Source organism: Mercenaria mercenaria, chromosome 18 (genome assembly GCF_021730395.1).
Source record: "Mercenaria mercenaria strain notata chromosome 18, MADL_Memer_1, whole genome shotgun sequence".
Lineage (NCBI taxonomy): Eukaryota > Metazoa > Mollusca > Bivalvia > Venerida > Veneridae > Mercenaria > Mercenaria mercenaria.
The window spans coordinates 56,210,711-56,233,560 of record NC_069378.1 but is presented as its reverse complement, the minus strand read 5'-3'; the positions used below and the strand labels follow the sequence as shown (position 1 = coordinate 56,233,560).

The window sequence follows — 22,850 nt, the reverse complement described above, 5'->3', positions numbered from 1 at the left end:
GGATGCTAAACATAAAACATGTTCCATCACTTCAAGGGATACTAAACATAAAACATGTTACATCACTTCAAGGCATACTAAACATAAAACATGTTACATCACTTCAAGGCATACTAAACTTGAAACATGTTACATCACTTCAAGGGATGCTAAACTTGAAACATGTAACATCACTTCAAGGGATACTAAACATAAAACATTGTTACATCACTTCAAGGGATACTAAACATAAAACATGTTACATCACTTCAAGGGGTACTAAACATAAAACATTGTTACATCACTTCAAGGGATGCTAAACTTGAAACATGTTACATCACTTCAAGGGATACTAAACATAAAACATGTTACATCACTTCAAGGGATACTAAAAATAAAACATGTTACATCACTTCAAGGGATACTAAACATAAAACATTGTTACATCACTTCAAGGGATACTAAACATAAAACATGTTACATCACTTCAAGGGATGCTAAACAAAAAACATATTACATCACTTCAAGGGATGCTAAACATAAAACATTGTTACATCACTTCAAGGGATGCTAAACATAAAACATGTTACATCACTTCAAGGGATACTAAACATTAAACATGGTTACATCACTTCAAGGGATGCTAAACATAAAACATTGTTACATCACTTCAAGGGATGCTAAACATAAAACATGTTACATCACTTCAAGGGATGCTAAACATTAAACATTGTTACATCACTTCAAGGGATGCTAAACATAAAACATGTTACATCACTTCAAGGGATACTAAACATTAAACATGTTACATCACTTCAAGGGATACTAAACTTGAAACATGTTACATCACTTCAAGGGATACTAAACATAAAACATGTTATATCACTTCAAGGGATACTAAACATAAAACATGTTACATCACTTCAAGGGATACTAAACAAAAAACATGTTACATCACTTCAAGGGATACTAAACATAAAACATTGTTACATCACTTCAAGGGATGCTAAACATAAAACATGTTACATCACTTCAAGGGATTCTAAACATTAAACATTGTTACATCACTTCAAGGGATGCTAAACTTGAAACATGTTACATCATTTCAAGGGATACTAAACATAAAACATGTTCCATCACTTCAAGGGATGCTTAACATAAAACATGTTACATCACTTCAAGGGATACTAAACATAAAACATTGTTACATCACTTCAAGGGATGCTAAACATAAAACATGTTACATCACTTCAAGGGATACTAAACATTAAACATTGTTACATCACTTCAAGGGATGCTAAACTTGAAACATGTTACATCATTTCAAGGGATGCTAAACATAAAACATGTTCCATCACTTCAAGGGATGCTTAACATAAAAGATGTTACATCACTTCAAGGGATACTAAACATTAAACATTGTTACATCACTTCAAGGGATGCTAAACATAAAACATTGTTACATCACTTCAAGGGATGCTAAACATAAAACATTGTTACATCACTTCAAGGGATGCTAAACATAAAACATGTTACATCACTTCAAGGGATACTAAACATTAAACATGTTACATCACTTCAAGGGATACTAAACTTGAAACATGTTATATCACTTCAAGGGATACTAAACATAAAACATGTTATATCACTTCAAGGGATACTAAACATAAAACATGTTACATCACTTCAAGGGATCCTAAACAAAAAACATGTTACATCACTTCAAGGGATGCTAAACATAAAACATTGTTACATCACTTCAAGGGATGCTAAACATAAAACATGTTACATCACTTCAAGGGATACTAAACATAAAACATGTTCCATCACTTCAAGGGATACTAAACATAAAACATGTTACATCACTTCAAGGGATACTAAACATAAAACATTGTTACATCACTTCAAGGGATGCTAAACATAAAACATGTTACATCACTTCAAGGGATACTAAACATTAAACATTGTTACATCACTTCAAGGGATGCTAAACTTGAAACATGTTACATCATTTCAAGGGATACTAAACATAAAACATGTTCCATCACTTCAAGGGATGCTTAACATAAAACATGTTACATCACTTCAAGGGATACTAAACATAAAACATTGTTACATCACTTCAAGGGATACTAAACATAAAACATGTTACATCACTTCAAGGGATGCTTAACATAAAACATGTTACATCACTTCAAGGGATGCTAAACTTAAAACATTGTTACATCACTTCAAGGGATGCTTAACATAAAACATGTTTACATCACTTCAAGGGATGCTAAACTTGAAACATGTAACATCACTTCAAGGGATACTAAACATAAAACATGTTACATCACTTCAAGGGATGCTTAACATAAAACATGTTACATCACTTCAAGGGATGCTTAACATAAAACATGTTACATCACTTCAAGGGATGCTAAACTTAAAACATGTTACATCACTTCAAGGGATGCTTAACATAAAACATGTTACATCACTTCAAGGGATGCTAAACTTAAAACATTGTAACATCACTTCAAGGGATGCTTAACATAAAACATGTTACATCACTTCAAGGGATGCTAAACTTGAAACATTGTTACATCACTTCAAGGGATACTAAACATAAAACATTGTTACAACACTTCAAGGGATACTAAGCATAAAACATGTTACATCACTTCAAGGGATACTAAACTTAAAACATTGTTACATCACTTCAAGGGATACTAAACATAAAACATGTTACATCACTTCAAGGGATGCTAAACAAAAAACATGTTACATCACTTCAAGGGATACTAAACATAAAACATTGTTACATAACTTCAAGGGATACTAAACATGAAACATGTTACATCACTTCAAGGGATACTAAACTTGAAACATGTTACATCACTTCAAGGGATACTAAACATGAAACATGTTACATCACTTCAAGGGATACTAAACTTGAAACATGTTACATCACTTCAAGGGATACTAAACATAAAACATGTTACATCACTTCAAGGGATACTAAACATAAAACATGTTATATCACTTCAAGGGATACTAAACATAAAACATGTTACATCACTTCAAGGGATACTAAACAAAAAACATGTTACATCACTTCAAGGGATGCTAAACATAAAACATTGTTACATCACTTCAGGGCATGCTAAACATAAAACATGTTACATCACTTCAGGGCATGCTAAACATTAAACATTGTTACATCACTTCAAGGGATACTAAACATTAAACATTGTTACATCACTTCAAGGGATACTAAACATAAAACATGTTACATAACTTCAAGGGATGCTTACCATAAAACATGTTACATCACTTCAAGGGATACTAAACATATAACATGTTACATCACTTCAAGGGATACTAAACTTAGAACATTGTTACATCACTTCAAGGGATACTAAACATAAAACATGTTACATCACTTCAAGGGATGCTTAACATAAAACATGTTACATCACTTCAAGGGATGCTAAACTTTAAACATGTTACATCACTTCAAGGGATGCTTAACATAAAACATGTTACATCACTTCAAGGGATGCTAAACTTTAAACATGTTACATCACTTCAAGGGATACTAAACATAAAACATGTTACATCACTTCAAGGGATGCTTAACATAAAACATGTTACATCACTTCAAGGGATACTAAACATTAAACATTGTTACATCACTTCAAGGGATGCTAAACTTGAAACATGTTACATCACTTCAAGGGATACTAAACATAAAACATGTTACATCACTTCAAGGGATGCTTAACATAAAACATGTTACATCACTTCAAGGGATGCTTAACATAAAACATGTTACATCACTTCAAGGGATGCTAAACTTAATACATTGTTACATCACTTCAAGGGATGCTTAACATAAAACATGTTACATCACTTCAAGGGATGCTAAACTTGAAACATTGAAACATCACTTCAAGGCATACTAAACATAAAACATGTTACATCACTTCAAGGGATGCTAAACTTAAAACATTGTTACATCACTTCAAGGGATGCTTAACATAAAACATGTTACATCACTTCAACGGATGCTAAACTTAAAACATTGTTACATCACTTCAAGGGATACTAAACATAAAACATGTTACATCACTTCAAGGGATGCTTAACATAAAGCATGTTACATCACTTCAAGGGATGCTAAACTTGAAACATGTTACATCACTTCAAGGGATGCTAAACATAAAACATGTTACATCACTTCAAGGGATGCTTAACATGAAACATGTTACATCACTTCAAGGGATGCTTAACATAAAACATGTTACATCACTTCAAGGGATGCTAAACATAAAACATTGTTACATCACTTCAAGGGATGCTTAACATAAAACATGTTACATCACTTCAAAGGATGCTAAACTTAAAACATTGTTACATCACTTCAAGGGATGCTTAACATAAAACATGTTACATCACTTCAAGGGATGCTAAACTTAAAACATTGTTACATCACTTCAAGGGATGCTAAACTTAAAACATTGTTACATCACTTCAAGGGATGCTTAACATAAAACATGTTACATCACTTCAAGGTATGCTAAACATAAAACATGTTACATCACTTCAAGGGTGGCTTAAAATAAAACATGTTACATCACTTCAGAGGATGCTAAGCTTTAATCATTTTATATCATATGAAGGGTTGAATTGGTTCTGTCATGTTACCATCTTATCAGCAGTCTCTGTCATGTTATGCCATGTCATTACAGTCTTTATCATTTTCATTTTATCACAGTTGAATAATCAGTCAAGAAATCTTATCCATGTTTGCGAAGCCAGAGGCATGTATAGAAAGTTGTTTAACTCTTCAGTCATGTTACATCATGGTTTAGGTTCAAATCTTGACACGTGCTACATCCTTTTATGTTGTTTAATAGTAAAAGGGTATATTTTTTGTACCCTCAAATTGTTTAAGGGCATATAAAGAGTTGCCTTGTCCATCTGTCTGTCCGTCTGTCCAAATTTATGTCGTGCGTATCACAAAAAGTACTTGACATAGAGTCACCAAACCTTACAACATTTAGCACCTAAAGTTGTGCTCCTGGTTGTGCATCATTAATTGGGATTTCACACAGCCACACCAGAGTTATGGCCCGTGACACTGTTAAAAATACACATGGAGTGCTCAAAAGTTTATGTTGCAGTAATCATAAAAAATATTACATATAGAGTCTGTCATGAAACAATATACAATGTCAGAAAGGGATTGGGAAGCACCGGTGTCCTTTAGACATAAAATATAGGCTGCTAAAAACATCGTTAGAAGTAACATTGTATCAGGAGGTCGTGGGTTCGATCCCCCACTGTGTCATACCAAAGACTTAAAAAATGGTACTTAGTAGCTTCCTCGCTTGGCACTCAGCATTAAGAGGGTAGTGCTAGGACTGGTCAGCCTGGTGTCAGTATAATGTGACTGGGTAGGGTATCATGTCACGTGCTTACGGCATGATTTTCCAGTGAGGCAACACTATAAAGTTGGGCAATGTGCTCACTGCTACAAGTAGACACCATCGTTTATATTACTTAAAACTTTGTAGAAAAAGACGTTAACCCCTCCCCCCCCCACACCGACACACTCACACAAAGCTTCTGTTTTCACCATGTCTATGTCTTATCTAGGGTTACTCATAAGCCAACAATATAGAAAATTAATTATGATGTGTTAATGGACTTACCATCACATGGAATTACTGTCATTTTTTGTGTGGAAAAATGCAGACTGAATGACAGAAAACCAGGCTTACATACTGTTATTATGATCAGTGCATTATTGCATTTGTTGTTTATGTCCCATAATACATGACAAAAGATCATCTCGCGCTAAATTATCCAATAGTCGTAACCAGTATATATTAACCATACTTATGCATTATGTATTATTGGTGTATTAACTGAGAAAATTATGGACTTGATACGGTATTGTTTGTATAATTGAGAGATAAATATTTTATTGTTTTTAAAGTTTTCAAAAACAGCAAGGTAACTAAATTGGGAATTTAGAAACAATTTTACACAGTGCTATATGTATGGAATTATGATTGAAATGGTCAGTTAGACTGTGTTAAACTGATAGAGAAATATTTGCTAAAGGGATTAAACTATTGTAGTGGTGGTTTTCTTACCATTTTGTGACTGTTTCAAAGCTGTATTCTTATTTTTACCATTTGTGCTAAATTGTATTAAAAGAAAAATAAATAGCTTTTGAATTAAAAAAAAAGTTTCTTTTGACAAAGTTTCTGCTATTAAATTAAACTGTTATATTCGATTACACAAGCTTTGTTATGCGGGACATAAAATGTTAAATGAATTTTCAGAATTTGAAAATTTTTGTGTTTTTCAGTATAGATAACTGAATATCATTAAATGGTATAAATTGTATTACTAGATTTAGTGAGTAAAAACATTTACAACATAATTTTATTCCATTCAGAAGTGTTACACAGAAGTGTTGCATTCTAGGCTCAGATGATTTCTGTTTTTTAGTGTATGTTAAATCAAGGTGGAATTTAACCGAAAAGGGAAAATGACATTGCAGAATATTGAGAGCTATTTTCAGGTAAGCAAAATAATATTGAAGTACAGTCAGACTTGAGTATAATGACCATGCTTTTGAGGAGACCAAAAAATGATCTTTGTTTGAAGGTAGTAGTTCACAGCTTGAAATATAGTAAAACTACGGAATCCTGTTTCTACCATCAACTTTTCGACTGGACAGATACGTGAAAACTTGAAATTAAGCATCTAATTTCAACTTTTTGTGCTATAAATTTACAGCGAAGTCGAAATCTTGGAATTGGTTTTTGACCCGACAATTGTCATGCAAACGTCAACTTTCTACCTAGAATCAAGTGGAAAAGTAGAAATTAAGAGAGCTAATTTCAACTTCTCGTTCTAAGATATTTCCTCGAAAAGTTGAAAAGTCAAAGTTTGTAACGTAACAACTGGGTGCAGATGTCAACTTACCGACTGAATTTGTAGGGTGAAAAGTATAAATTTAAGTCTTCTACTTGCCGTGCCAGTTGTTTGGCCAATAATTTCGCGATATTACGCTTAAATTTCGACTTTTCCTTCTAGGGTTAGGGTTAGGGTTAGTTAGTTAGTCCTAGAATGAAAAGTAAAAATATAAGCAATAATATCGCGAAAATACCGGCCAAAGTCTTGGTCAAAAAGTTGAAAATAGGCCACTTCATTTCAACATTTGGTGCTAGATTATGGGTCAACAAGTTGATGTTTGCACGACAATTCTCGGGTCAAAACCTTCAAGATTTATACTTTTTGCGGGACATCTTTGCGCGAGAAGTTGAAGTTAAGGCTTTTAAATTTCTACTTTTCGCGCTTGATTATAGATCGAGAAGTTGACGTTTGCACGACAATTGTTATGTTAAAAACTTCAAGTTTTCGACTTTTCGTGGTAAATTTTTAGTGTGAAAAGTTGAAATTAGATGCTTAATTTCAAGTCAACGTGTATCTGTCTGGTCAAAAGACTCAATGGCGGAAAAAGGATTCAGTAAAAACCTGTATTTAAAAGGAACATCTCCAAAATAGGCCACTCTACCACCTGCTTATAAAGGCCAATATTTTTATACACTGAAATAATTTATTTTTGTGGGCACAAAGTTTCGTGGTTTTGGTCACAGGGATATGAAGTAGAGGATTTTGACCTTAATACATAAAGTGAATGAGAATTTTACTACTATGATTAAATTTGTAGATTGACAACCATAAAAGCAACAGAAAACCCTGGAGGGGGTGGGGGAAATTCACAGTATATATATATATATATATAGTGTTAATATGTGTGCAAAGAAATCTCCTATCAAAGAACACCTTCCATTTCCAAAGGGTGGTCTGTGCATACAAGTTTGACGGTACAAAATATATTTAGAACTGTTGTTCCTGTTTGCAGGTGGTCAGAACAGGGTTTACTGTAATGGCAGTATCTTTCATGGCCCTGTTTCATGAAACTTAATGAATGACTTGAGTTAAAGGTTTTTCATGTTAACAGTTTTTCTGTATGACTAAAATGGTGTCTTGATAAACTGATTGTGAAAATTGGAACTTTGTAAATATGCCCCACTTGTTGGACACATTAATTTTTTAAGGTTGATTCCAAAACGTGTGAACGAAGGTCATATAAAATCATAACATTCATATTCACTGTGCATTGGATTTGGCATTAGTTTTTGAGATATCCCTTCCTTTATTTAAATTATTGTGTATTATCTATATACCCGTCAACAGTATTACTGTTGTAACCTCTTTATATGGACTTTATTTCTTGAACAAATTTTGTGGTGTCACAAGATCTTGCCATATATTTCTTGAGTAGTCATCATGAAACTTAGATAAATTAATATATGACCTATTCTTTCTGTATGTTTGTTCAACTGCCTGAATTATGGGTATCTATAGAGTATAAGAATCTTTCACTGATTGAAGGCGCAGATGGAAATAGTTACTGTAGAATCTGGTAAATAAGCACATATTCAAATATAAGCGCATATCAAAAGTAAGCGCATACAGCCTTACCGTTATTCTGTAAGGGATAATAAGCGCATGTCATGCCCTTACCATAATTTTGTCTTGAAAGTTGGTGCATATCCGATTACTGGTAAACAAACATCAGATGCAGCAAAAAGACATTATTAACTGTATACCCTGATAATTGTTTATCATAAATACAGGTGACAAGTGTTCTTACCTGTTGAATAGCCATGGGTGTTAAAAGATTTTAACATCTATTGTCTGATAAAACGATAATTGTTTATGATAATCATGCTTTTTTAAAACAAAATGTTTTCAGGAGGCAGTAAACAGTTTTCTGAGCTCCTCGGCCTACAGTCGCCTACCTAACTTTCAAAACCTCACACAAAAGTCTGTAACCACACACCTGAAATAAAGATATTGCAACATTAACATCACTGTATGTCTATCGTTACAAACCATCTACAATACATCTCTAATATCTAGTTTTCTGTGTACAAGACCTGAATTTTGTGCTCTCCAGGTCGCGGAAACTGATGACGAAAAAAGCTAAATTTGCCAATTTTTAAATCGCTGCAGAAAATGTCCTGAAAATGATAGCCCCCAACTGCTACACTGTTCCATACTCCAGTAACACTGTAAAATCTGAAAATAAGCTCAAATATATGTGCCATCCGTACCGTTTCTTCACTGTTCCAGTTTTCCTGAGGTCCCTGCTAAAATGACAACCCCACTTTAAGCTAGCTCAGAGGAAGCATGTATACGCTCCTGCAAGTCATTACGTCATACTATCAAGATCAAGGCTACTCAACTTATTTTTTTTAAATAAATGAAACTCAATTCTAGCCGCTGAAACTTCAATTCTAGCAATTATTATTATTTAGAAGTTCAAATATGCACTTCATTCCGTAAATTGCCTCTTATTTGTAAATTTCACCCCGGCCAATTTGACACTAACAGCTCAAAACTGTTTACTGCCTCCTCAGTATAGTAGTCGCAACTTGACCACGATGGTTGACCTTAGGCTGATTATTCATATCGATTATTTCATTATGGAAATCAAGGGTGCTTAGGGTAGTCGTGTATATTTATACTGTATTAGTTTGTATACATTGCAGTTTCAAGGTATATGTACTTACATTTGATCAGTTAAAATTTCCAATACCATGAATACACTAATTTATATCTACATAAATTTATATTTCCTTTTTCTCGTGCAGCTCGTGTTTTTACTCACACTCCTTTTCAATAATAGGTTGTGCCTCATTATGTATTATAATGCAAAGGTCAACCATCGGGGTCAAGTTGCGTTTACTATAAATGAAAGTAAGTATGAATAGATCTGCCAGAAAAGTTGTTTGCGTTATCATAACAGTTTGTCATTCATTTGTAAGTCTGTAAAAACAATATGGATAAAATGTTACAATCTTAGTGTTGAACAATGATTGAATGGTCAGAGAGATTGAACATTATTTGCAAATTATGTCTGATCATTATGCTTTCATTATGTATAAATACTGAATGCAATAAAAGGAAGTAGTTCACTGCGCACGTCCATGACCATGTTTTACTTTCGTTTTCTCAACCAAGGTAAGCACTGTCAATTTTCCTAATATATCAAAAATAGGTGCACATGGCTTTTCTGTAAGCGCGTATCAAATATAAGCGTATAGTTTTGGCTTAAGTATAAGCGCATATCAAAAATAGGCACATAAAAGTGTCACTAAAATTATTATAAGCGTATACGCTTATTTACCAGATTTTACAGTATGACTGTTTGGCAGTAACAAGGTTGTACCGAGTTACTACAAAGCAGTTACCCAAACGTTCAGCTTGTGACAAATTCTTCTTCTTGCATACCATATTTGTCAATTAATAGAAGAAATGAAATATAACAAATGCTTTTCTTTTAAGCACTGTTTTATTATCCCCCGCCAATGAAATCGGGAGCGGGGTATTGAAATGGCGTTGTCCGTCCATCACTATTGTGCGTGTGTCCGTGTGTCTGTCTGCAGCTTTTCCTCAGTAACTAGGATCTATAGAATTTCATGAAACTTGAAATAAACATGCACCAACATACTGCGATGATGCCCGTCAAATTTTTTATTGATTGGTCAATTTCCCTTAGAGTTATTGCCCTTGATTTAATAAAAAATCCATGTCTGTGCAGTCTGATCACGGTCTGCACTGTTTATGTACCAGTCAATCAGTATCTCTTTGGTAAGCGTTAATGATATTGTCCAGATTGAAAGATGGACTAGTTCATTATAGAAATTTAGCAGGGTAAACAGCTAACAGTGGATGGTATGTTTTTAGCAATATAGTTCTGCAGTCAAGATTTGATGACAACAAACTTCATTGTACCTTATCAGGAAGTACAGAAGCGGTTGTGTATCTTTCTAGAACTGTCAATGGCTTCGTATAAAGCAGTGCATGAAGTGTCATTGTTAGTTTTATTGTAAACTAAAAAGGCTTCTCTGTCAAAGTCTTGAGTTGTACTGTGAAATCATTGATATTTGTGAACGTTACGTTTTTGTGTCAATCCCAATGATTAAACAAATTATCCTTAATTATGTACACTGACACAGCTGGGAAATCTTGTTCTCAAGTCTCACTGGACATGGTTGTGTGCTCAACCCTCACAGGACACAGTTGTGTTCAAGTCTCACTGGACTTGGTTGTGTGCTCAAGTCTCACCAAGGACACAGTTGTGTGCTCAAGTCTCACTGGAATTGGTTGTGTGTTCAAGTCTCACTGCCAGGACGCTGTTGTATGCTCAAGTCCACTGGACAAGGTTGTGTGCTCAAGTCTCACTGCCAGGACGCTGTTGTATGCTCAAGTCCACTGGACAAGGTTGTGTGCTCAAGTCTCACTGCCAGGACACTGTTGTATGCTCAAGTCCACTGGACAAGGTTGTGTGCTCAAGTCCACTGGACAAGGTTGTGTGCTCAAGTCTCACTGGACATGGTTGTGTTCTCAAGTCACACTGGACATGGTTGTGTTCTCAAGTCACACTGGACATGGTTGTGTGCTCAAGTCTCACTGGACAAGGTTGTGTGCTCAAGTCTCACTGGACACTATTGTGTTCTCAAGTCACACTGGACATGGTTGTGTTCTAAAGTCATCACTGGACATGTTGTGTCTCAAGCACAATGGACATTTGTGTGTTTCTAGTCTCAGTAGAAACGTTGTGTGCTCAAGTCTCACTGGACACTATTGTGTTCTCAAGTCACACTGGACATGGTTGTGTGTTCAGGTCTCACTGGACACGGTTGTGTGCTCAAGACTAATGGGAAACATTTGTATGTTCTAGTCTCAGTAGAAACCGTTGTGTGCTCAAGTCACACTGGACATGGTTGTGTTCAAGTCACACTGGACATGGTTGTGTGCTCAAGTCACACTGGACATGGTTGTGTTCTCAAGTCACACTGGACATGGTTGTGTGCTCAAGTCACACTGGACATGGTTGCGTGTTCAGGTCTCACTGGACTTGATTGTGAGCTCAAGTCTAGCTAAATACGATTCTGTATTCAAGTCTCACTGGACATGTTTTTGTGTTCAAGTCACATTGGACACGGTTTTGTGCTCAAGTCTCACTTGACACAGTGATGATGCACTAAACTGCGCCCATAATGTTACTTGAGAAGCTCCATGTACTTTATATGAAATTTTCTATGCTCTTCAGAATGGTTTGATAATTTCCAAAGATATACAGTAAGGTAAGGTAATTTGAAAGGACTTGGCAACAAAGTTGCATTGAAGTTTTAAGGCTTACTAAAAGGCAGGGAAGCTATATTAGTGATCAAAGTTTCAAATGGTGCTTATTTAATCAACGGCAACAACAAAAAGCTTTCCATATGATAGCAAGATTTTAACATATCGGATTCATCATGTAAAAGACAGGCAACTATGACTTAATAGTTCTTCTGTTGGGTTTGCTAAAGAAAGGGGAAATGTCATATACTGAAAGATACATTATAAAGTATGTAGGGGCTATATTGGAGTCACACATATCTGCCTGATAGTCCATCTGTTGTTTCATCTGTCCGTCTGTTCCAGATCTTCTAAAGCATTTGGAAGGTCATTAGATCCAAGGTCAAAGTCACACTTTAGGTCAGAGGTTAAATAGCTTAAACTTGTTTATTCTAAGCCGTTTGGAAGCTTTCATTTAAATCAGTATGTATGTAGTATTTACCTGAGCAAGACAACTGTGCAGAGCTCACAGCCAAGGCTACTAGATCCACTTGAAGGTCAGAGCTCATACAGCTTAATTTGGTGTCTGCTCCTTATTGTCTTAACCACTTGAAAGATTTTCATAAAACCAGCACCATTTATTTACCACATCAAGACAACATGCAGAGCACATTAAGTTGAAAGTCACACTTAGACCTCAAATATCAAATGAAGTAGCTTAAATTTTTGTCAAATCATTTTTCTTTCCCTGTGTCAGAGTGACTGGGGATAGTAATCACCTTAGTGATAGCTCCAGTTTGTTTTTATCTCACAGAAACAACAGAGACATTTTGTTTATACTAGAGAATGTTTGCATTACATTAACAGAGGTTTCTGTTGCTGCAGTTCTGCAAGGTAAATGCCATTCTGAACACCTCGGTGGATTATACAAACTTAGTTAAACCATGCATTTGTAAACAGAAGGGTGTTTAAAGTACATTCTATGGAATTGCCAGCATTTATATCTTTTATTTAAAGTTTCAGACTATGTAAATAGCAATTTTGTTACTTTGTATTCGCTTATTTTTAGCTCGACTATACGAAGTATAAGGAGAGCTATCCTACTCGCCCTGGCGTTGGCGTCAGCGTCTTTCCGCGTCCCCACTTTGGTTAAAGTTTTGGTGCACTTTCTCTTTTTTCAACTTATCTCTGTAATTACTTGATGGATTTGATTCAAACTTGAAATACTTATTCCTCATCATCATCCACATCATCTGACATAAGGGCCATAACTCTGGCACCAATATTTCATGAATTATCCCCCCTTTTCACTTAGATTTTCAGGTTAAAGTTTTGATGCACTTTCACTCTATCTCTGTTATTACTGAATGGATTTGATTCAAACTTAAAATAGTTGTTCAACATCATCACCCACATCATATGACACAAGGTGCATAACTCTGGCACCATTTTTAGCTCATCTGATTTTTTGAAAAAAAATGTTATTGTCATCACTTGAGCGGTTGTCGGCGTCGGCGTCGGCGTCGGCGTCGGCGTCGGCGTTGCCTGGTTAAGTTTTATGTTTAGGTCAGCTTTTCTCCTAAACTATCAAAGCTATTGCTTTGAAACTTGGAATACTTGTTCACCATCATAAGCTGACCCTGTATAGCAAGAAACATAACTCCATCTTGCTTTTTGCAAGATTTATGGCCCCTTTTGTACTTAGAAAATATCAGATTTCTTGGTTAAGTTTTATGTTTAGGTCAACTTTTCTCCTAAACTATCAAAGCTATTGCTTTGAAACTTAGAATACTTGTTCACCATCATAAGCAGACCCTGTACATCAAGAAGCATAACTCCATCTTGCTTTTTGCAAGAATTATTGCCCCTTTTGGACTTAGAAAATCAGTTTTCTTGGTTAAGTTTTATGTTTAGGTCAGTTTTTATCCTAAACTATCAAAGCTATTGCTTTAAAACTTGCAACTCTTGTTCACCATCATAAGCTGACCCTGTACAGCAAGAAACATAACTCCATCCTGCTTTTTGCAAGATTTATGGCCCCTTTTGGACTTAGAAAATATCAGATTTCTTGGTTAAGTTTTATGTTTAGGTCAACCTTTTCTCTTAAACTATCAAAGCTATTGCTTTGAAACTTGCAACACTTGTTCACCATCATAAGCTGACCCTGTACAGCAAGCAACATAACTCCATCCTGCTTTTTGCAATAATTATTGCCCCTTTTGGACTTAGAAAATCATTTTCTTGGTTGAGTATTATGTTTAAGTCAACTTTTCTCATAAACTATCAAAGCTATTGCTTTAAAACTTGCAACAGTTTTTCACCATCATAAGTGGACACTGTACATCAAGAAACATAACTCTATCCTGCTTTTTGCAAGAATGATGGCCCTTTTTAGACTTAGAAAATTATGGGTAGGACAATATTTCTATTATACAAAAAAAATCAGATGAGCGTCAGCACCCGCAGGGCGGTGCTCTTGTTTCATGAATTATTCCCCCTTTTTACTTAGAATTTCAGGTTAAAGTTTTGATGCACTTTCACTCTGTCTCTGTTATTACTGAATGGATTTGATTCAAACTTAAAATAGTTGTTCAACATCATCACTCACACCATATGACACAAGGTGCATAACTCTGGCACCAATTTTTCATTAATTATTCCCCCTTTTTACTTACAATTTTAGGTTAAAGTTTTGATGCACTTTCACTCTGTCTGTTATTACTGAATGGATTTGATTCAAACTTAAAATAGTTGTTCAGCATCATCACCCACACTATATGACACAAGCTGCATAACTCTGGCACCAATATTTAATGAATTATGCCCCTTTTTGCTTAGGATATACTTATATAGTGTTTTGATACATTTTATCTTTACCTCTCTTATTACTTTAAGTTGATATTTTTGACATAGACACAGGCTATTGTGCAATATCTTCATCCACAATTGGAGTCATTAAACACTCCAGCGACAGCTCTAGTTTCCTCAGATGTGCCCAGTTTCACTATCCAGCATCGAAATAGTCTAGCGCACTCTCTCCTGTGACAGCTCTTGTTCATAGGATACTGAAAATCGAAACCTACTTTTAGAACGTGAAATTGAAAGTTTATATAGTATTTTCTTAAGTTTTTCTGATACGCAAAAAAAATAATTCCGAGATGTATACAATCAACAGTGGCGACTGCATGCAAGCAGTATAAATCCCGCAAGATAAGTCAAACGATAACATGATTGATAATTATGATTTTGCTTCATGAAAGCGTTTGAATACAGAAAATATTTTTGTATAACATTACAGTATACACTTAACTCCTATCATTGACAACCTTTTTGAGTTCAGCGATGCAAGAGAACCAAAACAATCAAACGATAATATAAACATGCTGTCGTTTAAATTATCGTGCAGGAGTAGCACATGTAGCTCTTAGATTTCAGTAAGATAATTTGAAGTAACTTGTATGTTTTGGTTTACAAAGTATTAAATGAGCCATGCCATGGGAAAACCAGCATAGTGGCTTTGCAACCAGCATGGATTCAGACCAGCCTGCGCATCTGCGCAGTCTGGTCAGGATCCATGCTGTTCGCTAACGGTTTCTCTAATTGCTATAGGCTTTGAAAGCGAACAGTATGGATCCTTACTAGACTGTGCGGATACGCAGGCTGGTCTGGATCCATGCTGGTCGCAAAGCCACTATGTTGGTTTTATCATGGCATGGCTTAAAATTTTTTCAATATTAAAAATTATTAGTTGTTTCTGTCCTACTTCATGACAGTTGTTTACACGTCCAGAAAAAGATGTTTGCGTAACATGTGCATGGGTAAACTGTGCTCTTTCATAACTGCTCAGTGTTGTGTACGACAGTCAGTGGTTACATGGTATTTCCCATTGAAATCTTTGCAAGTACGCCAGTTTTAAGAACTTTCACTGCTTCATACATCAGTGTGATTTTTCTCATATATTTTGAGCCATTGATTGTTCTTAGAAATGTAGTACTTTGAAATATCAAGGGATTCAATATACTAAGAGTCTTTATTTATGTCGATACTACATGTATATACATGTATATTTTTTCTTATGAATGTTACTTTCTTTCCTGTGGTCAAAGCTATCATACCTGTAAATTTTTGGCAGTAATTAACACCATTTCTGTCCCTGAAAATTAATTTAGTAAGGATGATCTTTTTGAAACCAACTATTTATTAAAATTACCCATAGATCTTGAAGACAATATTTGAAAATTTAATATTTTAAGCTATAAATCTTTAAGTTAGACTATATTTTAAATATCTAAGCCTTCAGATCTTGAAGTAGAGTATATTTCAAATACCTTGATTGTCTCATAAGATTATTATTTCTCTGGGTTTTTCATGGAATGATGACCAGATTTTTCAGATTGAATATTGCCTTTCAGCATGAAAAAAATGAAGTATGAAAACTAAATCATTATGAAATTTAGGTACTCCTGTTACCAAAAATTTTCAGCAGAAAGCAAATGTTAATGGAAGCTATTGTATAATGGGGCACAACTCCAGACAAGAAGAGTATTGGTTGTGATTTTGTGATTACTTCCCTTAGTTACTTGACAAAAATCTTTCAAGTACAAAGTAGGCCAAAACTAGTTTCTTTACCTCTCCCAGTACCTTCCACAAAAATTCCCGTCCCAAATTATTTTTATCACATTTGAGAAAGCTTTAGATGTGTGGCTCTTCAGTACTTCAGATTTTTTATGCCCCCAAAGGGAGGCATATAGTTTTTGAACCGTCTGTCGGTCTGTCCGCAATTTTCGTGTCCGGTCCATATCTTTGTCATCGATGGATGGATTTTCAAATAACTTGGCATGAATGTGTACCACAGTAAGACGACGTGTCGCGCACAAGACCCAGGTCCGTAGCTCAAAGGTCAAGGTCACACTTAGACATTAAAGGATAGTGCATTGATGGGCGTGTCCGGTCCATATCTTTGTCATCGATGGATGGATTTTCAAATTACTTGGCATGAATGTGTACCACAGTAAGACGACGTGTCGTGCGCAAAACCCAGGTCCGTAGCTCAAAGGTCAAGGTCACACTTAGACGTTAAAGGATAGTGCATTGATGGGCGTGTCCGGTCCATATCTTTGTCATCGATGGATGGATTTTTAGCTCACCTGAGCAATGCTCAGGTGAGTTTTTCTGATCGCTCGATGTCCGGCGTCCGTCGTCCGTCGTCTGTCGTCTGGCGTCTGTCGTCTGTCGTCCGTCGTCTGTCAACATTTAGCTTGTGTATGCGATAGAGGCTGTATTTTTCAATTAATCTTCATGAATATTGGTCAGAATGATAACCTTGATGAAATCTAGGCCGAGTTCGAAAATGGATCATCTCGGGTCAAAAACTAGGTCACTAGGTCAAATCAAAGAAAAACCTTGTGTATGCGATAGAGGCTGTATTTTTCATTTAATCTCCATGAATATTGGTCAGAATGATAACTTTGATGAAATCTAGGCCGAGTTCGAAAATGGGTCATCTCGGGTCAAAAACTAGGTCACTAGGTCAAATCAAAGAAAAACCTTGTGTATGCGATAGAGGTGGTAGTTTTCAATTAATCTTCATGAATGTTGGTCAGAATGATAACCTTGATGAAATCTAAGCAGAGTTCGAAAATGGGTCATCTGGGTTCAAAAACTAGGTCACTTGGTCAAATCAAAGAAAAACCTTGTGTATGCGATAGAGGCTGTATTTTTCAATTCTTCTTCATGAATATTGGTCAGAATGATAACCTTGGTGAAATCTAGGCCGAGTTCGAAAATGGGTCATCTCGGGTCAAAAACTAGGTCACTAGGTCAAATCAAAGAAAAACCTTGTGTATGCGATAGAGGCTGTATTTTTCAATTGATCTTCATGAATTTTGGTCAGAATGATTGCCTTGATGAAGTCTAGGCTGAGTTCGAAAATGGGTCATCTCGGGTCAAAAACTAGGTCACTAGGTCAAATCAAAGAAAAACCTTGTGTATGCGATAGAGGCGGTATTTTTCAATTGATCTTCATGAATTTTGGTTAGAATGATTACCTTGATGAAATCTAGGCCGAGTTTGAAAATGGGTCATCTGGGGTCAAAAACTAGGTCACTAGGTCATATCACGTAAAAACCTTGTGTATGCGATAGAGGCTGTATTTTTCAATTGATCTTCATGAATTTTGGTCAGAATGATTGCCTTGATGAAATTTAGACCAAGTTCGAAAATGGGTCATCTGGGGTCAAAAACTAGGTCACTAGGTCAAATCAAAGAAAAACCTTGTGTATGCAATAGAGGCTGTATTTTTCAACTGATCTTCATGAAATTTAGCCAGAATGATTACCTTGATAAAATCTAGGCTGATTTCCAAAATGGGTCATCTGGGGTCAAAAACTAGGTCATTAGGTCAAATCGAAGAAAAACATTGTGTATGCAATAGAGGATGTATTTTTCAATTGATCTTCATGAAATTTGGTCAGAGTGATTGCCTTGATGAAAACTAGGTCCGTTTTGAATATGGGTTATCTGAGGTCAAAAACTAGGTCACTAGGTCAAATTAAAGAAAAATCTTGTGTATGCGATAGACACTGTTTTTTTCAGTTGATATTTATGAAATTTGGTCAGGTTGATTGCCTTAATGAAATCTAGGTCGAATTTGAATATGGGTCAACTGAGGTCAAAAACTAGGTCACTTGGTCAAATCAAAGAAAAAACTTCTGTATGTGATAGAGGCTGTATTTTTCAGTTGATCTTCATGAATTTTGGTCAGAATGATTGCCTTGATAAAATCTAGGTCGAGTTTGAACATGGGTCATCTAGGGTCAAAAACTAGGTCATATCTAAGAAAATGCTTGTTTTATCGCAAGAGACCAATTTTTTGGTCCAATCTTAATGAAAATTGGTCAGAATATTTGTTTCCATGAAATCACTAGGTCAAACATGTTTTACACTGTTATGGAGTGTTTCTTAGGTGAGCGACCTAGGGCCATCTTGGCCCTCTTGTTAAATAACTTGGCATGAATGTGTACCACAGTAAGACGACGTGTCCTGCGCAAGACCCAGGTCCATAGCTCAAAGGTCAAGGTCACATTTAGACGTTAAAGGATAGTGCATTGATGGGTGTGTCCGGCCCATATCTTTGTCATCGATGGATGGATTTTCAAATAACTTGGCATGAATGTGTACCACAGTAAGACGACATGTCATACGCAAGACCCAGGTTCGTAGCTCAAAGGTCAAGGTCACACTTAGACGTTAAAGGATAGTGAATGTGTACCACAGTAAGACGACGTGTCACATGCAAGACCCAGGTCCGTAGCGCAAAAGTCAAGGTCACACTTAGACGTTAAAGGTAATTTTTCATGATAGTGCATTGATGGGCATGTCCGGTCCATATCTTTGTCATTCATGCATTGATTTTAAAATAACTGTGCACGAATGTGTGACACAGTAAGACGACGTGTCGCGCACAAGACCCAGCTCCGTAGGTCAAAGGCCTTCAACTCTAACATCGGCCATAACTATTCATTCAAAGTGCCATCGGGGGCATGTGTCATCCTATGGAGACAGCTCTTGTTTACATTCAGACTGTCACTGAACTAGGGATACAGAGTTTCTTTGGGTTAACATATATTGCAGTTAGCTTGCCCTTAGGAAATGCTAATTGCATTTGCAGTTGCTTACAGAGCCCACCCGCTTAGCTCAGTAAGGAGAGTGTTGGACAACGGATCGCAGGGTGGCAAGTTCGATCCCTGGGCAGGGCGTATGTTCTCCATGACGATTTATGAAAGACATTGTGTCTGAAACCTCTGATAATTCATGTGTGGAAGTTGGCAGTTACTTGTGGGGAACAGATTTGTACTGGTACAGAATCCAGGAACACTGGTTAGGTTAACTGCATCCCCGTTATATAACTGAAATACTGTTGAAAAACAACTGCCTCGGTAGCCTAGTGGTACAGCGTCAACTTCGAGTGTGGGAGGTCGTGGGTTCGATCCCTGGCCACGTCATACCAAAGACGTAAAAAATGGTACTAGTAGCTTCCTCGCTTGACTAGGACTGGTCAGCCCGGTGTCAGTATAATGTGACTGGGTGGGTTATAATGTCATATGTCTGTGGCGTGATATTCCAGTGAGGCAACACTATAAAGTTGGGCATTGTACTCACACAGCTACAAGTAGACACCGTCATTCATATGACTGAAAAATTGATGAGAAAGACGTTAAACCCGAACACACACACTGTTGAGAAACAGCGTTAAACACAAAACAAACAAACAAACACACAGAGAATGCAAGGTAAAAAACAAGCTTCAATGAGATTCTAAAGCTTTGGTTTTTTATGCCCCGGGTCATATAGCGATTGAATTGTCCATTTGTCCATCCAGCTGTTACAAACCAGATGGCCTACAGCTCAAGTTAATGACCTTATTTATAATATTACTCTCACTCAGCAATCCTTGTTGCAAGACCTACAAACTGGCTGTATATAAATGACCTTGATTCTCATGTGACCTTCACCTTCAAACTTAAAACCTTAAGGTTTAGGAGTATATCACCAAAACACAGAAATATATTATAAACGAATAACATCGTTACCAATATTTTACTTGACCATTACATGTTCTGCCGTACTGTCCCGTACTGAAAATATTCTGAAAAAGTTGTCCCCCTTTGAAAATGAATGCCATTTGTAAAGAAATAAAAATAAACAATTGCTGAAAACTGTGTTCCACTTAATTATGTGAAATTTCAACACTCGCATGCGATTGCAAATGAATGAAAACTAACATGTGTAACAGTTCTTTGAAAATGGTGAGTTTTTGAAGGCGTTTGACTGCCCGGAAGAGGGTCCCATTTAGACAGTCCTTTTTTCGGAATTCAATGTTTATATTAGTATACTGACACTTGTTTTGTTGTTTTTGTAATGATAGCGTGTATATTACTTATATTACTCTACAAAACAAGTGTCAGTATACTGATATAAGCATTGAATTCCGAAAAAAGAACTGTTTAAACAGGCCCCACTTCCAGACAGTCAAGCGCTTTTAAAAACTCATCATTTTCAAGGAACTGTTACACATGTTTGTTTTGATGCAATTGTAATAGCGTGCGAGTGTTGAAATTTCACATAACTAGGTGGAACACAGTTTTCAACGATTGTTTATTTTTATTTCTTTACAAATTGCATTCATTTTCAAAGGGGGACAACTTTTTCAGAATATTTTCAGTACGGGACAGCACGGCAGAACATGTAATGGTCAGGTAAAATATTGGTAACGATGTTGTTCGTTTATAAAATATTTCTGTGTTTTGGTGATATACTCCTAAACCTTAATAAACAACATTTTTTGTCCTACAACCCAAATAAATGACCCAGTTTAGTTCATACTACTTACAAACCTAGCTAGATATATAATTATAGATGACCTTGACCTTCATATAATCTTAAAACCTCTAAAAAATTGCATCTTTTGTCATAAACCTGGGGGGGCAGTTTGCGTTTTGAAAGCACAGCTCCTTGTCTTTGAAAGTTGTAAACAAAAATTCTATTGTAATACCAATCTGTTGAGATGGGCTGGAATAACAGAAAATGAATTGTATCAAATTAAAGTCCTACATCCTTACCCAGCCTTAAATGGCATAGGTAGCTGGAGAAGAAACAGATATTTTAATGGTTGGTCTTTAAAGGAATGTGATACACTTATGGTAGTTTTTGGGACATTCAAATTTTGGTTCATTTGAAGTACTGATGAGACAAGATGAATCTGATTGAAGATAACTAGAGTTTTATATATTTTGTTATCTTAACAGGAACTTGATGCATAAAATCTTATCAAAATAGTACCATGGTATAGCTTGCAATCTTCTGCTTCATTTTGATATGCTACAAAACATGCTGAGGAAGGATTTAACCATGTTTAACAGCTTTGTGTGTCCTTTAAGGGTAAAACATATTGGAGTTTGAAGGGACTGGTGTTTGATAGAGACTGAATTAAGGGACATGGGTGTTTGATAGAGAAAATATACAGGAAGGAAATGGTGATATAAACATTAATGGGAGATTGAAGGGACTTGTGTTTGATAGAGACTGAATTAAGGGACACGGGTGTTTGATAGAGTAAATATACAGGAAGGAATTGGTGTTATAAACTGTAATGGGAGATTGAAGGGACTTGTGTTTGATAGAGACTGAATTAAGGGACACGGGTGTTTGATAGAGTAGTAAATTAATACAGGAAGGAATTGGTGTTATAAACTGTAATGGGAGATTGAAGGGACTTGTGTTTGATAGAGACTGAATTAAGGGACATGGGTGTTTGATAGAGTAAATATACAGGAAGGAATTGGTGTTATAAACTGTAATGGGAGATTGAAGGGACTTGTGTTTGATAGAGACTGAATTAAGGGACACGGGTGTTTGATAGAGTAAATATACAGGAAGGAATTGGTGTTATAAACAGTAATGGGAGATTGAAGGGACTTGTGTTTGATAGAGACTGAATTAAGGGACACGGGTGTTTGATAGAGTAAATATACAGGAAGGAATTGGTGTTTATAAACAGTAATGGGAGATTGAAGGGACTTGTGTTTGATAGAGACTGAATTAAGGGACACGGGTGTTTGATAGAGTAAATATACAGGAAGGAAATTGGGTGTTATAAACTGTAATGG

General features: G+C 35.8%; 1 protein-coding gene and 2 long non-coding RNA genes across 5 annotated transcripts in view; 1 reads left to right on the top strand and 2 right to left on the bottom strand.

The window, feature by feature from the left end:
* LOC123538763 (voltage-dependent L-type calcium channel subunit beta-1-like) overlaps window positions 1–22,850 on the top strand; it is a 133,779-nt gene that overhangs the window by 20,647 nt on the left and 90,282 nt on the right. The window contains exon 1 of one of the 3 annotated variants that reach the window (XM_045323079.2): window positions 5,907–6,562. The exons of the other annotated variants lie outside the window; for them this stretch is intronic. Within the exon in view, the coding sequence (XP_045179014.2) occupies window positions 6,530–6,562 (33 nt within the window). The 5' untranslated portion in view covers window positions 5,907–6,529. Of the gene's footprint in view, window positions 1–5,906; window positions 6,563–22,850 lie in introns of those variants that run through there. 3 annotated transcript variants of the gene reach the window in all.
* LOC128550663 (uncharacterized) lies at window positions 8,856–9,427 on the bottom strand. The gene is made up of 2 exons (XR_008368368.1): window positions 9,171–9,427; window positions 8,856–8,896 (listed from the first exon to the last, which is right to left on the bottom strand). It is a non-coding gene; the product is annotated as an uncharacterized LOC128550663 (long non-coding RNA).
* LOC128550664 (uncharacterized) overlaps window positions 17,108–22,850 on the bottom strand; it is a 54,115-nt gene continuing 48,372 nt past the window's right edge. The window contains exon 2 of the long non-coding RNA XR_008368369.1: window positions 17,108–17,330. This is a non-coding gene — a long non-coding RNA (uncharacterized LOC128550664). The remainder of the gene's footprint in view (window positions 17,331–22,850) is intronic.